We start from the raw sequence: 13,891 nt of genomic DNA on the forward strand, positions 1-13,891 counted from the left end.
TTGGTACTCACTATAAGCCAGGCCAGCCTCCTACACTGCGGCAGTGTCATTACATATTTCACAAAACCTCTTCCTGACGTTCCTTGGTAAGAGTGAGTAGAGGCTGTTGTTGAACTTACATATCTTCTTGGACAGTCAGTGATTCAGTTAAGTCTTTAACAGCCTTAAGAATAAACTGAGAATGAGTGAGACACATGTCTACAAATGTTGTACAGCATCAGTTATTTGATTGGGTTGAATGATTGCATGAACAAAGGTGATTGGATATCTTTGTGACAGCGCATCAGAAAGTGTGTTCTTGGACCAAGGGATATAAGTAATGAAGAAGATGTACCGAGCAAATCAGTTGTGACTGTTCTCACATTGTCAATTACAGAGGCTCTCTAAGTTTCTATGATGAGTTTGAATCTCAAATGGTCTTGTATTCGGATTTAAGGATGTCTCCATTGTGTGTAGATGAGTTTCATTGCAAGAAGCTTTATAAGTCTGTGTAGTTCCGCTCACACTCTTAATAGGTAAGAAAGGTAGAAGATCGAGTATTTGTAATCCTGAGATTGCAAATCAATTGTCATTAGACTGTCCAATTCTATAAACTTCCTGAAACATATAATTACCACTATATTCAAGCAATTCAAAATCAGATTTCTTGTTTCAATCATCATCTTTCTTGAATATCTTGAGAGGGAAGGAAGGGGTGGGCTCTCTGACACTGGAAGCTTCCCAGAATCTAACCATCATTTCTTTGATGCTGACAGAACAAGGTGAGAGCCGAGAAGCAGAAAATTGAGTCTGAGATTGAACAGCTGCGCCGGCTCCTGAGAGATAAAGAGCAAACGCTGTACAGGGAAATGGAGGAGTTGGAGAAGAAAATTACCATGGTAGAAAATGCAAATATCTCCAAACTGTCCAATCAAATCACCTCTCTCAACGCCCTGATAGTAGATCTAGAGAAAAAATGCAAGGAACCAGCCTTGGACCTCCTGACGGTGAGAGACTGCTTCGTAAATACAAGACAATACAGAAGTGCTCCATTCATATTGTGTGTGATGCGTTGAATGTACGTGAGAACATGCATGATCAACATAGAGGGTCAATTTACAGTGACCTGTATTCTGACAACCCAATATAACATACAGACAAGTTAAACTAACTGCAACTTCCTCTTTTCTGACAGCCCAGCGCAATGTACAGGCAATCCAGTACAGAGCAAACTCCTTACATAGTGACACTCTGACACGATATAAAGAATATGATAGGCTGGGTCATGTGGCTTCATTCAGAATATCAGACTCTTCTCTATCATGTGACCTTTTTAAGAATATCACAGACCGGTCTGTGTCATGTGACTCCATTCAGAATATCAGACTCTTCTCTATCATGTGACCTCTTTAAGAATATCACAGACTGGTCTGGGTCATGTGATTCCCAATCAGAATATCAGACTATGCTGTCCTGTCACCTGGTACAGAATATCAGACTTTGCAGTCTCGGGTGACCCTATTCAGAATTTTAAACTCTCTGCTGTGCTATTTCACCCCTTTCAGAATAAAACTGTGCTATAATGTGACCTTGTTCAAAATATCAGACTCTGCACCTTGTTGTGTGGCCAGATTCAAAGTGTCACAGATGGTGTTGTGCTATGAGCCAGTATTCAGAATATCACAGATTGTGCAGTGTCACACGGCCCTTTTTGAATTATTGCAGGCTGGGCTGCATTATTTAACCTATTGTCCTGCATCATGTGATCCCACTCAGCATATCACAGACTGTCATGTGATCCCATTCAGAAATTCACAAGCTGTACTTCATCACATGACCCCGTTCAGAATATCACGGTGCTCTGTCGCGTGACCTCATTCAGGATGTGTTTATAGATAAATTTTTATTGTTACAAATTTCCTACAGATTTAAAAAATAACCATTCTTAAAACAATGTAAAATATAAATATATTTCAGTTCTATTCCTAAACTAAATTATCATAATAATGACACATTTGTACATTCCTAATTATCGATGGAACTTTAACAAATAGAGTGAGCACTGGTTACATTCATTTACTGGATGATACTGAATATAACTACTACAGTGTGTGCAGTTTTGGTCAGTCCCGCTAGCACGTCCCACCTTCTCTTATTTACATTTAACGACAAACCATGAGTGTGCAGATTAAGAAGGAAGTTTCGCGTAGAACGGTCACATTGTGAATTATGGTTGCTTACGTTGGTGCAGCAGTTTCAACAACAGTGTCAGGCTTTTTCACCAGCTTCAGTGCTGTTTAATAAAACTGCTGCAATTAAGCTCCATTGCTTGTGGTCTTAAAGATTTCCTAACCTGAATGAAAAATTTCCTATCTGTCGAAATTGAAAGATTTGTTTCCATTAAGGACACGGAGGCGAGGAGTATGCTTTTCTTCCTTCGCTGTAATCAATAGCAGCCATATTCAAACTTTATGATAAACTACAAATCACAATAACCTTTGGGAATGGAACAGACAAAACATCCAATCAAACATAGGCATTACTCCATGACCAATCAGGCCCCAGCAGAGACCAATAAAGTCCATTGTCCATGTTGTGCCAGCCTCTTTCTTCACTCGAGATCAGCCACCGCACATCTATCATGATTCCTGTTACCCAGTCCAAGTCCCTAGGAAGAAAGAGAAGCATCAATATTCCATCACCAGTTCTGAAGCAGGGGGAAACTGGTTGGAAAATCCCAGGAAAGTTTCAGAAGAGCTAGAAAACAGACTGGAGATCTCCAAAAAGGTGTGATCAACACTACTTCTGAATGTTGCCTCCTGATTTGACCCGGGTGGTCATTGCAAATAGAGGGAATGCCTAACCCTTCGCCTTACTCCAATCCTGTAGGAAGGCGTCTGTCGCTGCCACCAACTGGTCCGGTCTGTAACTGAAGAAGCGGGGTAGTTGGTGGTCCAGCCAGCACACCAAAGGTCTCCAGAGAAAGGTCCCCGGCATACCTGAAGCTTGGCAAAGTTTCCACAGGCTAGAATCCCAAAGATGAAGAGTGTGCCTGATCACTTTGCTTGCCCAGGGAGATATTCTGCCATGACAGAGATTTGATGGTCCAGGCAGTGCTGCCAATAATTTGAGGCTTGGAGCGAGTGCCCCCAGATGGTTGATATATTGGACCGCTGACACATTTTTCATCTTGAGGAGAACACACAACTGAATCTTGTTCTTCGTCCAACATCGTACCATGAAAGAGCTGGTTAGAAGCTTCATTCAATTTCTGTTCTTGAAGAGTCCCCTGTAGAAAACTCTCTGCATCTGGTGCCCCAACCTGACCGGCTGGCATCCAATTCTATAATGAGGTCTGGGGCCGAACCGAAAATCACTCTCCCATCCCATGCTTCTTTGTGGGACAGCCACCAGCCGATTTCTGCCAGCGCCCTTTCTGGGAGACACACCAGTTGGGAGTAAGTTAGTCCTTTCTTCAAATGAGAAGTCTTTAACCTCTGTAAGGTTCAGTTATGTAGGGGCTCAGGAAGGGTGGCCTAGATGGACGTCGACAGGCAGCCCACCAGGCGAGTGATCTCCCTCAGCGAGGTGTGAGGTTTGGCTAGGGTCTTCCTCAACTTGTGTCGAATCTTCGCTACCTTCTGGGATAGAAGGCTGTGGACAGTCATAGTAGAGTCTATGATGAAGCCCAGGAAAGTTGCTCTCTGGGAAGGAACTAGGAGTGACTTTTTCTCGTTTATCACAAAGCCTACCCCCTCCAGAAGGTTAATGACTGTTTGAAGTTGGAGGGAGAGATGACGTGGACATTGACCCATTATCAGCATGTCATCGAGGTGGATGATAAGGCGTATCCCCTGAGCCCTTAGATGTCTCACGACCGGTTTGAGAACCTTCGTGAAGCACTAGGGGCATAGGAGACAAAGTGAAAAATTTGAACGTTTGTTGGCACCAAACATACTGGGGGAACCTTCAATACAGGGAAAAAATTGGAATCAATGGGTACACGTTTTTGAGGTCCAAGCGGACCAACCAGTCTGAGGGACGTAACATGTCTTTGAGGAAGTGGATCCCCACCATCTTGAAATCGTAGTAGACAAGCCAGTCATTGAATTCTCATTCGTTGATGACTGGGTGTTGTCCTTCATTGCTTTTGTCCACCAGAAAGATGTTGCTGATGAACCTATGGAGATGTGGGACCATCCGGCTAATAGCCCCTTTATCCAGTAGGAAGAGACGTCCTCGTCCATGAGGGCTGCCTCTCGGGAGAAAAACTGAAGGGGACAAGGCCATGGTTCCTGATGAGGGACACCATAGATTTCTATTTGGAAATCTTGGGTCATTTGTAAAACCCAAGCAACTGCTGTAAAGGATCTCTAGGCCTGGAGGAAAAACCCCCGCCTGACCCCACTTTTATAAGAGAGGAAGGATGAGCACTCAGCAGAACTGGAGGAAGCGGAGCTCCCTTTGAATCCTCTGCCCTGGAGTCTTGCCCGCTGGGAGGGTATTGGGAAAGTGTGTGGCTGACCAAGCGGCCTCCGCCATGACCAGCCCCCTAGAAAACCTGAGGGTTAAAGACTTTCTTTATGGAGGACCTGGCCTAGTCTGGGGAGAGTCTGATAAAGGGTACCCTTGGGTGATAAGCCCCACCTCCATGGTCGCATTGTCCCGGTACTTTGGGTCCATCTTAATCAAAAGGGAGTGGCAGCACTGTGTGAACGACGTGCAATTAGCATTACCTAAGAAGATGATAGCGTGACGTGCCCACCCTGAAAGGGCCTCCGGTGAAATAAGGGCACTTGTGGCCTTGGCGTCTTCATTTGTATCAACGATCTTGGTAAGGGGCAATAGTATTCAAAAGCTTATCCTGACAAGCCCTCCAGGAATAGAATATGGTCTTTTTCGGGTCTTTTATGAATTTTGACAGGGAAGTGGCCATTCTAGAGTCAATGTCGGGAGTCTGGCAACTTTACCCTACAAGCCAGGGCAGTGACATTCGGCCGGAAAGCAGCTGCAGGCTTCTTTCTCCAGGGGCTTCCTAAGGTGAACCACCACATAGCTGGCTACCTTTTCTGCCAGAGCCCACTCAGAGGAGCAAGGGTAGAGAATGTCATCGGGGTCAGGAAATGTCCAAGCCCTGGGCCTCTGGGTTTGCAGAGTAAGGGATGGATGGATGCCAAGGTCTGGAGGACCCTGCTTCATCATCTGAGTCCACAGGGGACTCATCATCTTGAGGGTCTGGGGAAATAGGGCATGGGGATTCCAGGGCTGGTTCAGTAGGACCTGGGATTGGCGGGGGGTAGCCAAGAAAGCTTGCTTAAGGAGAGCAGAAGCATCATAGTCAATGCCATCCTTGCGAGGAAGCTTGGCAGGCACATGGTCTGGATTTGGGGCAGAATGGAAGGTGCCTAAGATCCCAGAGGGTGCAGTGGGCTCCTTCATGGGATTAGAGATATGGGTGCAGGCACGCGCAACTTGATCCACCAGGTGCTGTTCCAAGGAGCCCATGGCCCCAGCAACTGCCTGGTAAATTAAGGCATCTACCGCCTCATAAAATTCATCGTCTCAGGGCAGGAACTCTAAGGGGTCCCCTTTCGACTGCTGATCCCTGGAAACCTCCATGTCTGCTAAAATTAGGTGCAAGTGAGGAAGGAGGCGGCACTGCACTAGTTTTCAAGTGAACACCAGAATATACAGCGAAAGCACTGCAAAGTGCCAATTGGTCCAAAGTCGACTGTATGGGTCTCTGCTGGGATCTGATTAGACTAAGGTCTATGTTTGATCGGATGTTTTGTCTTTTCCATTCCCAAAGGTTCTTGGGATTTGTAGTTTATCATAAAGTTTGAATATGGCTGCCATTGATTACAGCGAAGGAAGAAAAGCATAATCCTCCCCTCTGGTCATGACATAGAATTTCTTCCGTCCATTCATTTCATAATTTGTTCTTCAAATTGAAACAGTTCAGAGGGACGTCCAGTTTTATACATAGAACATAATCTGATGACTGAGACTGTTCCGGTTCAAGTGTGATCAGTTCTCAGAGAGCATTTGCAGCCTCCTGTTTTTCACTAAAACCCCACGGTATATAGACACAAGGGCTTTTTCCTGAGTACTGGTTATACCCAGTTCTAGTGCTGCAGCTTGTATAAGTGGACATTTTCTAACAGAAACAAGAGACCTAAGGATCTTATCCCGTGATTTATCCAAAGTCCTTGTTTATTTACATTTAATCCCATAGAAGTGCGTTAGAAGTATTTTTGGCGTGGTATACATTGGGTATAGACACTAGTTGTTTCTCAAGTGATGCAGGAGTTATAACGGGTCTGGCATCTGATCTCAGGAACTCTAGACTATAATACATGATGCATTCAGAATATATCAGATTGTACTGTCATCTGCCCTCATTCAGAATTCCAAAGTTCTGCTGTCTTGTGGGACCATTTGGGATATCACAAGCTGTGCTGTCATGTGACCCTATTCAGAACTTACTCCCCGGTGTGTAACTGAACTTGAATTTCACAACTTATATTGTACCTAAACGTCTGCCAGAATTTGAAATCTGTTGTGGAAACTGATGTCCTTCTGCCTGTTCTTCTGTTTTGCAGGATGTTAGAAGTGCCCTGGACAGGTAAGGTTGGTTTATTGTTCTCTTCTCAGTGTGTAAGGAGCAGATCTGGCTGCAGTGTGGAAATGTCAGTACTGAGCTCACACAAATCCACTCTGCTGCCCGAGCAGTACTACCTCATACAATTATTATATGTAGACCATCTCGTGGCTACTCTCCTGTCTTCCCAACAGTGTTGAGTCCCCTCTGCCTATCCTGGAACTCAAAGTTTTATGAAAATACCCCCTGAGCCCAGGAAAACACGCTCATGTCCACAAAAATCACTTTTGTCCACAGAAACTACCTCAAGTTTTCCACAATCACAGCATACTCAAGACCTCCTTCACCCTCCACATGATCAGAATGTCTATGAACCCAAGAAAGCCGCTCTACTGCCCACGTTTGGACTGACCCCTGAAAAATACCGTCAGAGGTTTAGGGACAGCACCAGACTTTCCACACAGACCGGGGTAGACTGTTTTGATTTCTCCAATAAGGCACTGAATGGTTGGGTGCGGGGCAACAAAATAAATGATTACAAAGGATTATATGATTTGATTCTGAGAGAGCATATGCTCAGTATTTGTTCTACAGAGCTGCACCAGTACCTGGTTGACAGTAAGCTGACTGATCCTAGAAAGCTTGCTGATGCTAACCGCTATTCTAGCTATACCGGGTCTGATTGAGCCAGACCAAAATGGATTTGTGAGACACCCCCAACGTGGGGACACACGAAACGCATTCTTGACTTAATAAATAAGGCAGATCGGGTTCGTAGGGACATTATGCTTTTAACCCTGGACGTGGAGAAGTCCTTCATCAGAGAGCATTGGCCTTAACTGACAACAACATTAACCCACTTTGGTTTCGGCCCTCTGTTTCTCACATGGATCCATAGCACCTATAGCAAACCGTGGGCGACGGTGTGGGTGAACTGACAATCCTCCCAATCATTTCCCATATGCAGAGGCACCAGACAGGGTTGCCCTTTGTCACCCTTACTATTGGAGCAGTTTACACAGAGTACGATCTAATCCAAATATAACGGGTGTGACATTTGAAGGCAACATGCACACCTTGGCTTTATACGTGGATGATGTTTTAGTCTCCTTAAATAATAATCCCAAGAGGGCCTTTCCGGCTCTTCTGCAGGAGATAGAGGAGTTCGGGAAGACCTCCGGCTTCCGCGTAAATTTTCAGAAATCCCAAGCCCTTCATATTTCGGTCCCTCTTGTTGACCATCAGTATCTGGAAAGGCAGTTTCCAATATGTTGGCATAGACAGAGCATCCCTTATCTAGGGCTCAAGTTTGCTCCGATCATCTCCGACACTACCCCTATTAACTACCGCTTATTGGTACAGCGAGTACAATGCAGCCTGGCCAAATGACAATCACCCCTGATTTCATGGCTGGGCCTCATTGCTGCCCTTAAAATGATGATCCTTCTGCAAATCTTATACCTTTTCCTAACCCTACCGGTCGAGCCTCTCCCGGGAACGCTTTAATCTTTACAGAAAGATTTTTACCATTTCATTTGAGCAGGGAGGCGGCCTCCCTATGCTATCAATCGGCAGCACAAGGAAGTCTGGGAGTGCCTAACCTACTGCACTATTTTCAAGCCACCCAACTCTACTATTTAGTAGAGTGGTCGAGAGACGAGTCCGAAAAGGTGGCTGTTTATTTATAGGGCCCTCGCAGGCACATCCCTGTGGAAGATCCCCTTCCTATCCCACCCGCAACATCCCTGAGATTTATATTCTTCTCCAATCACCCACTCACTTAGGAGAACGTGGGACCGGGTGGCAACAAGGAAAATCTTTACTATATTTCCCTCGCCCTTGACTCCAATTGCTAGCAATCCATCCTTTACCCCTGGTATGAACAGCCTGACCTACAGCAAGTGGTTGCAACCGGAGTGACAAAGGCACTCTCCCCATGTGGCCAGCAACATGTCTGGTGTGTGGCAGGCTGCTAAAACTAGTCAGCCTACACGGATAGTCGGTTAAGGTTTCAGGGGGCACCTCTAAGGTGCCCTCTGGGGTGTATGTTACAATAAAATGTACACTGGCATCAGTGGTCATTTATTGTGCTGAGAAGTTTGATACCAAACTTCACAGTTTTCAGTGTAGCCATAATGGTGCTGTGAAGTTCGTTCATGACAGACTCCAGGACCATATACTCTTATGGCTACCCTGCACTTACAATGCCTAAGGTTTTGCTTAGACACTGTAGGGGCACAGTGCTCATGCACTTGTGCCCTCACCTATGGTATAGTGCACCCTGCCTTAGGGCTGTAAGGCCTGCTAGAGGGGTGACTTATCTATACCTGTAGGCAGTGTGAGGTTCGCATGGCACCCTGAGGGGAGTGCCATGTCGACTTAGTCTTTTTATCCCCACTAGCACACACAAGCTGGCAAGCAGTGTGTCTGTGCTGAGTGAGGGGTCCCCAGGGTGGCATAAGATATGCTGCAGCCCTTAGAGACCTTCCCTGGAATCAGGGCCCTTTGTACCAGGGGTACCAGTTACAAGCGACTTACCTGGATGCCAGGGTGTGCCAATTGTGGAAACAAAAGTACAGGTTAGGGAAAGAACACTGGTGCTGGAGCCTGGTTAGCAGGCCTCAGCACACTTTCAAATCAAAACTTAGCATCAGCAAAGGCAAAAAGTCAGGGGGTAACCATGCCAAGGAGGCATTTCCTTACAGATACCTTTGCGATATCTGGAGCTTTCTGAAAGAGAGGACCAGAGAGAGCGAGGAACACTAAGTGATGTGAGAGAAGAAGAAAGAGTTATACAGATAATCAGATAAATAGACAGGAAGGGAGGTGGAGAGAGAGTGGTCATGTGTGTTAGTTGCTGAGTTTTTCACTGTTTCCCCTGAGATCCTGAAGCTTGTATTATCATGTGCTAATCCCTGCAAGGTTCTGAGCAGAGGGGTGTGCATAGTAGAAGGGATAATGTGTGACACTTGTGGATGCCCCCCAGAGTTGTTGGTGTGTGTGTGTGTGTAGTGAGACACACCAACTGCTGTCCTGCAGGTGCTCCTGTAAATTACAGTATTCTATTTCCAAACACAGGGTGTTTGTGCAGTTCCTTTTCAGATTCTGTAGTCTCCGAGTCGTCTGTAACACTAAAATGATTTGTGTGTCCTTCAGGTGTAAGAAGGTGAAGTTTCAGGGTCCGGAGAGTGAGATGAAGAAAACAAGGGAAGAAGAGGTTATGATAACTCTGAAACCTGAAGAGGACATAAAGAAATATAGAGGTAAATAGAGTTGTGCTGAATGTAATTATATGTTGGTGTCCACACTGAGACCTTCAGCCTCCACCAGCTACAGCTACAGCTTTTACTGTGGAAAGACCTGGTTGACAATTTGTCGAGTGCAGGGTTACACACTGACCCCCTCGGCTGTGCTAACTCCTGAGCCGTGCTGATGGTCCCTCAGCAGTACAGGGAGTTCCTCCTTAACATTGTCCATGATATCCCCTTGGCTGGGCATCTGGGGGTGACCGAGACCTGGGAGAGGCTGGTCAACCACTTCTACTGGTCCCAGATGTCAGAGGAGGTCAAGGAGGTTTGTCGCTCCTGTGTGACCTGCCAAGCCAGTGGCAAGGGAGGAGGCAAACCCAAGGCTCCCCTGATACCACTACCAGCGGTGGGGCAGCTTTAGAGAGGGTGGTGCATTGCTTGAGACCATTTGTAAAAGTGCAATCAGCGGCTTCAGAAGGAAGTGCACGCGCTCGTGAGGTAACCAACCGAGAGTCAGTATCCAGAATGAAGTAAGGGGGGGCCACAAAAGTGAAGGTTAACCAAGATTAAAGTTCTGCATTAGCAGAAAAGTCTTGAGCTGTGTTCAGAAGATAAGAGGATTTGGTTGGGAATAGAGATGATGCTGCAGTTGTATCATTTACTACAGTATACTGTCTAGTGCAGCACTGTGGACAGTGTAGTATAGTGTTCTGTGTAATGCAGTGTGCTCTCCTGTGCAACTGCTGTTTGGTGCAGCGTTTTGTGAAATAGTTCACTGTCTATTCTGTTGTGCTGTCTAGTGCTGTATCCTGCTTAGAACTATGTGCTGTCTTGTGTAGTGTTTTCTCTAGTTGTAGGAAGCTGGCCCCTTGTTTGCAGTACCCACCCCCACTCTTTTTGCCTGATATCTAATGCCAACTTGACTAAGTGTGTGTTGGGATCCTGCTAACCAGGCCCCAGCGCCTGCGTTCTTTCCCTAAAACTGTACCATTGTTCCACAATTGGCACACCCCTGGCCCACAGCTAAGTCCCTTGTAAAAGGTCTCAGTGGTACCAAGGGCTCTGTGAGCAGGGAGGGTCCCTAAGGGCTGCTGCATATATTGTGCCACCCTAAGGGACCCCTCACCAAACACATGTCACTGCCAATGCAACTTGTGTGTGCTGGTGGGAAGAAAAAGGTAAAGTTGACATGGCATCCCCCTCAGGATGCCATGCCCACAAACCACTCCCTGTGGCATAGGTAAGTCACCTCCCTAGCAGGCCTCACAGCCCTAAAGCAGGGTGCACTATCCCACAGTACAGTGTTCTCCCTCCAGGTAGGTGCTGTGTAGTGCAGTGTTGTCCATCCAGGTTGGTGCTCTGTGGTGCAGTGTATTGCACAGTACAGTGTGCTCCTTCCAGGTAGGTGCTGTTAGTGCAGTGTATTGTACAGTACAGTATGCTCCTATCAGGTAGGTGCTGTTAGTGTAGTGTATTGTACAGTACAATGTGCTCCTTCTAGGTAGGTGCTGTTAGTGCAGTGTATTGTACAGTATAGTGTGCTCCTTCCATGTAGGTGCTCTGTACTGCAATGTATCGCTCAGTGTGGTCTTTACAGGTAGGTGCAGTATAGTGCAGTTTATTGTACTTTGTGTTCCTTCAGGTCTGGGGCTGTGTAGTGCAGTCTATTATACAGTACAGTGGGGTCCTCCCAGGTGGGTGCTGTGTAGTGCAACATATTGTACAGTGTTCTCCTTCAAGGTAGGTGCTGTGTAGTGCAGTGTATTGTATAGTATGTTGTGCTCCTACCGGGTAGGTACTGTGTAGTGCAGTGTATTGCTCAGTCTGCTCTTTACAGGTAAGTGCAATATAGTGCAATTATTGTACTATGTGTTCTTTCCAGATAGGTGTTTTATCGTGAAATGTATTGTACAGTACAGTGTGCACCTTCTAGGTAGGTGCTGGTTAGTGCGGTTTATTCTACAGTGTGGTCCTTCCAGGTAGGTGCTGTGCAGTGTAGTGTATTGTACAGTACAGTGTGCTCCTTCCAGGTAGGTGTTGGTTAGTGCAGTTTATTCTACAGTGTTGTTCTTCCAGGTAGGTGCTGTGCAGTGTGGTGTATTGTACAGTACAGTGTGCTCCTTCCAAATTGCTGCTGTGTAGTGCAGTGTATTGTACAGTACTGTCTGCTCCTTCCAGGTAGGTGCTGTGTGGTGCAGTGTATTCCACAGTACAGTGTACTCCTTCTATAGTGCAGTGTATTGTACAGTGTGCTCCTTCCAGATTTCTGCTGTGTAGTGCAGTGCGTTGTACAGTACAGTGTTCTTCTTCCTGGTAGGTGCTGTGTCGTACAGTCTATTGTACAGTAGAGTGTGCCCCTTCCAGTTAGGTGCTGTGTAGTGCAGTGTACTGTACTGTGTGCTCTTTACAGATAGGTGAGGTATAGTGCAGTTTATTGAACTATGTGTTCTTTCCAGGTAGGTGCTGTTAGTGCAGTGCATTGTACAGTACGCTGTGCTCCTTCCAGGTAGGTGCTGTATAGTGCACTGTATTCTACAGGACAGTGTGTTCCTACCCAGTAGGTGCTGTGTAGTGCAGTGTATTCTACAGGACAGTGTGTTCCTACCTGGTAGGTGCTGTGTAGTGCAGTGTATTCTACAGTGTGGTCCTTCCATGTAGGTGCTGTATTCTACAGTGTGATGTACAGTACAGTCTGCTCCTTCCAGGTAGGTGCTGTGCAGTATATTGCACAGTACAGTGTGCTGCCTCCAGGTAGGTGCTGTATAGTGTTTTTTAATGTACATGTAGGAAAGTACCATCTTGCCTGGCATGTTACCCCCATTTTTCACTGTATATATGTTGTTTTAGTTGCATGTGTCACTGGGACCCTGCCAGCCAGGGCCCCAGTGCTCATAAGTGTGACCTGTATGTGTTACCTGTGTTATGACTAACTGTCTCACTGAGGCTCTGTTAATCAGAACCTCAGTGGTTATGCTCTCTCATTTCTTTCCAAATTGTCACTAACAGGCTAGTGACCATTTTCACCAATTTACATTGGCATACTGGAACACCCTTATAATTCCCTAGTATATGGTACTGAGGTACCCAGGGTATTGGGGTTCCAGGAGATCCCTATGGGCTGCAGCATTTCTTTTGCCACCCATAGGGAGCTCTGACAATTCTTACACAGGCCTGCCACTGCAGCCTGAGTGAAATAATGCACACATCATTTCACAGCCATTTTCACTGCACTTAAGTAACTTATAAGTCACCTATATGTCTAACCTTTACCTAGTAAAGGCTGGGTGCTAAGTTACTTAGTGTGTGGGCACCCTGGCACTAGCCAAGGTGCCCCCACATTGTTCAGGGCCAATTCCCCGGACTTTGTGAGTGCGGGGACACCATCACACGCGTGCACTACATATAGGTCACTACCTATGTGTAGCTTCACAATGGTAACTCCGAATATGGCCATGTAACATGTCTAAGATCATGGAATTGCCCCCTCTATGCCATCCTGGCATTGTTGGCACAATCCCATGATCCCACGGGTCTCTAGCACAGACCCTGGTACTGCCAAACTGCCTTTTCAGGGGTTTCACTGCAGCTGCTGCTGCTGCCAACCCCTCAGACAGGTTTCTGCCCTCCTGGGGTCCAGCCAGGCTTGGCCCAGGATGTCAGAACAAAGGACTTCCTCTGAGAGAGGGTGTTACACCCTCTCCCTTTGGAAAAAGGTGTTAAGGCAAGGGAGGAGTAGCCTCCCCCAGCCTCTGGAAATGCTTTAATGGGCACAGATGGTGCCCATTTTTGCATAAGCCAGTCTACACCGGTTCAGGGACCCCTCAGCCCTGCTCTGGCGCGAAACTGGACAAAGGAAAGGGGAGTGACCACTCCCCTGACCTGCACCTCCCCTGGGAGGTGCCCAGAGCTCCTCCAGTGTGCTCCAGACCTCTGCCATTTTGGAAACAGAGGTGCTGCTGGCACACTGGACTGCTCTGAGTGGCCAGGGCCAGCAGGTGACGTCAGAGACTCCTTCTGATAGGCTCCTTCAGGTGTTGCTAGCCTATCCTCTCTCCTAAGTAGC

At 46.6% G+C, this 13,891-nt stretch overlaps 1 protein-coding gene across 2 annotated transcripts in view; it reads left to right on the forward strand.

The window, feature by feature from the left end:
* The first annotated feature begins 735 nt into the window (after nucleotides 1-735).
* LOC138282303 (E3 ubiquitin-protein ligase TRIM39-like) overlaps nucleotides 736-13,891 on the forward strand; it is a 79,767-nt gene continuing 66,611 nt past the window's right edge. Inside the window, exons 1-3 of one of the 2 annotated variants that reach the window (XM_069219688.1) lie at nucleotides 736-986; nucleotides 6,582-6,604; nucleotides 9,737-9,843. In XM_069219688.1, the coding sequence (XP_069075789.1) occupies nucleotides 849-986; nucleotides 6,582-6,604; nucleotides 9,737-9,843 (268 nt within the window). In that variant the 5' untranslated portion in view covers nucleotides 736-848. The remainder of the gene's footprint in view (nucleotides 987-6,581; nucleotides 6,605-9,736; nucleotides 9,844-13,891) is intronic. The other variant, XM_069219689.1, reaches the window with a different exon arrangement.

This window comes from Pleurodeles waltl, unplaced genomic scaffold, assembly GCF_031143425.1.
Source record: "Pleurodeles waltl isolate 20211129_DDA unplaced genomic scaffold, aPleWal1.hap1.20221129 scaffold_97, whole genome shotgun sequence".
Classification (NCBI taxonomy): domain Eukaryota; kingdom Metazoa; phylum Chordata; class Amphibia; order Caudata; family Salamandridae; genus Pleurodeles; species Pleurodeles waltl.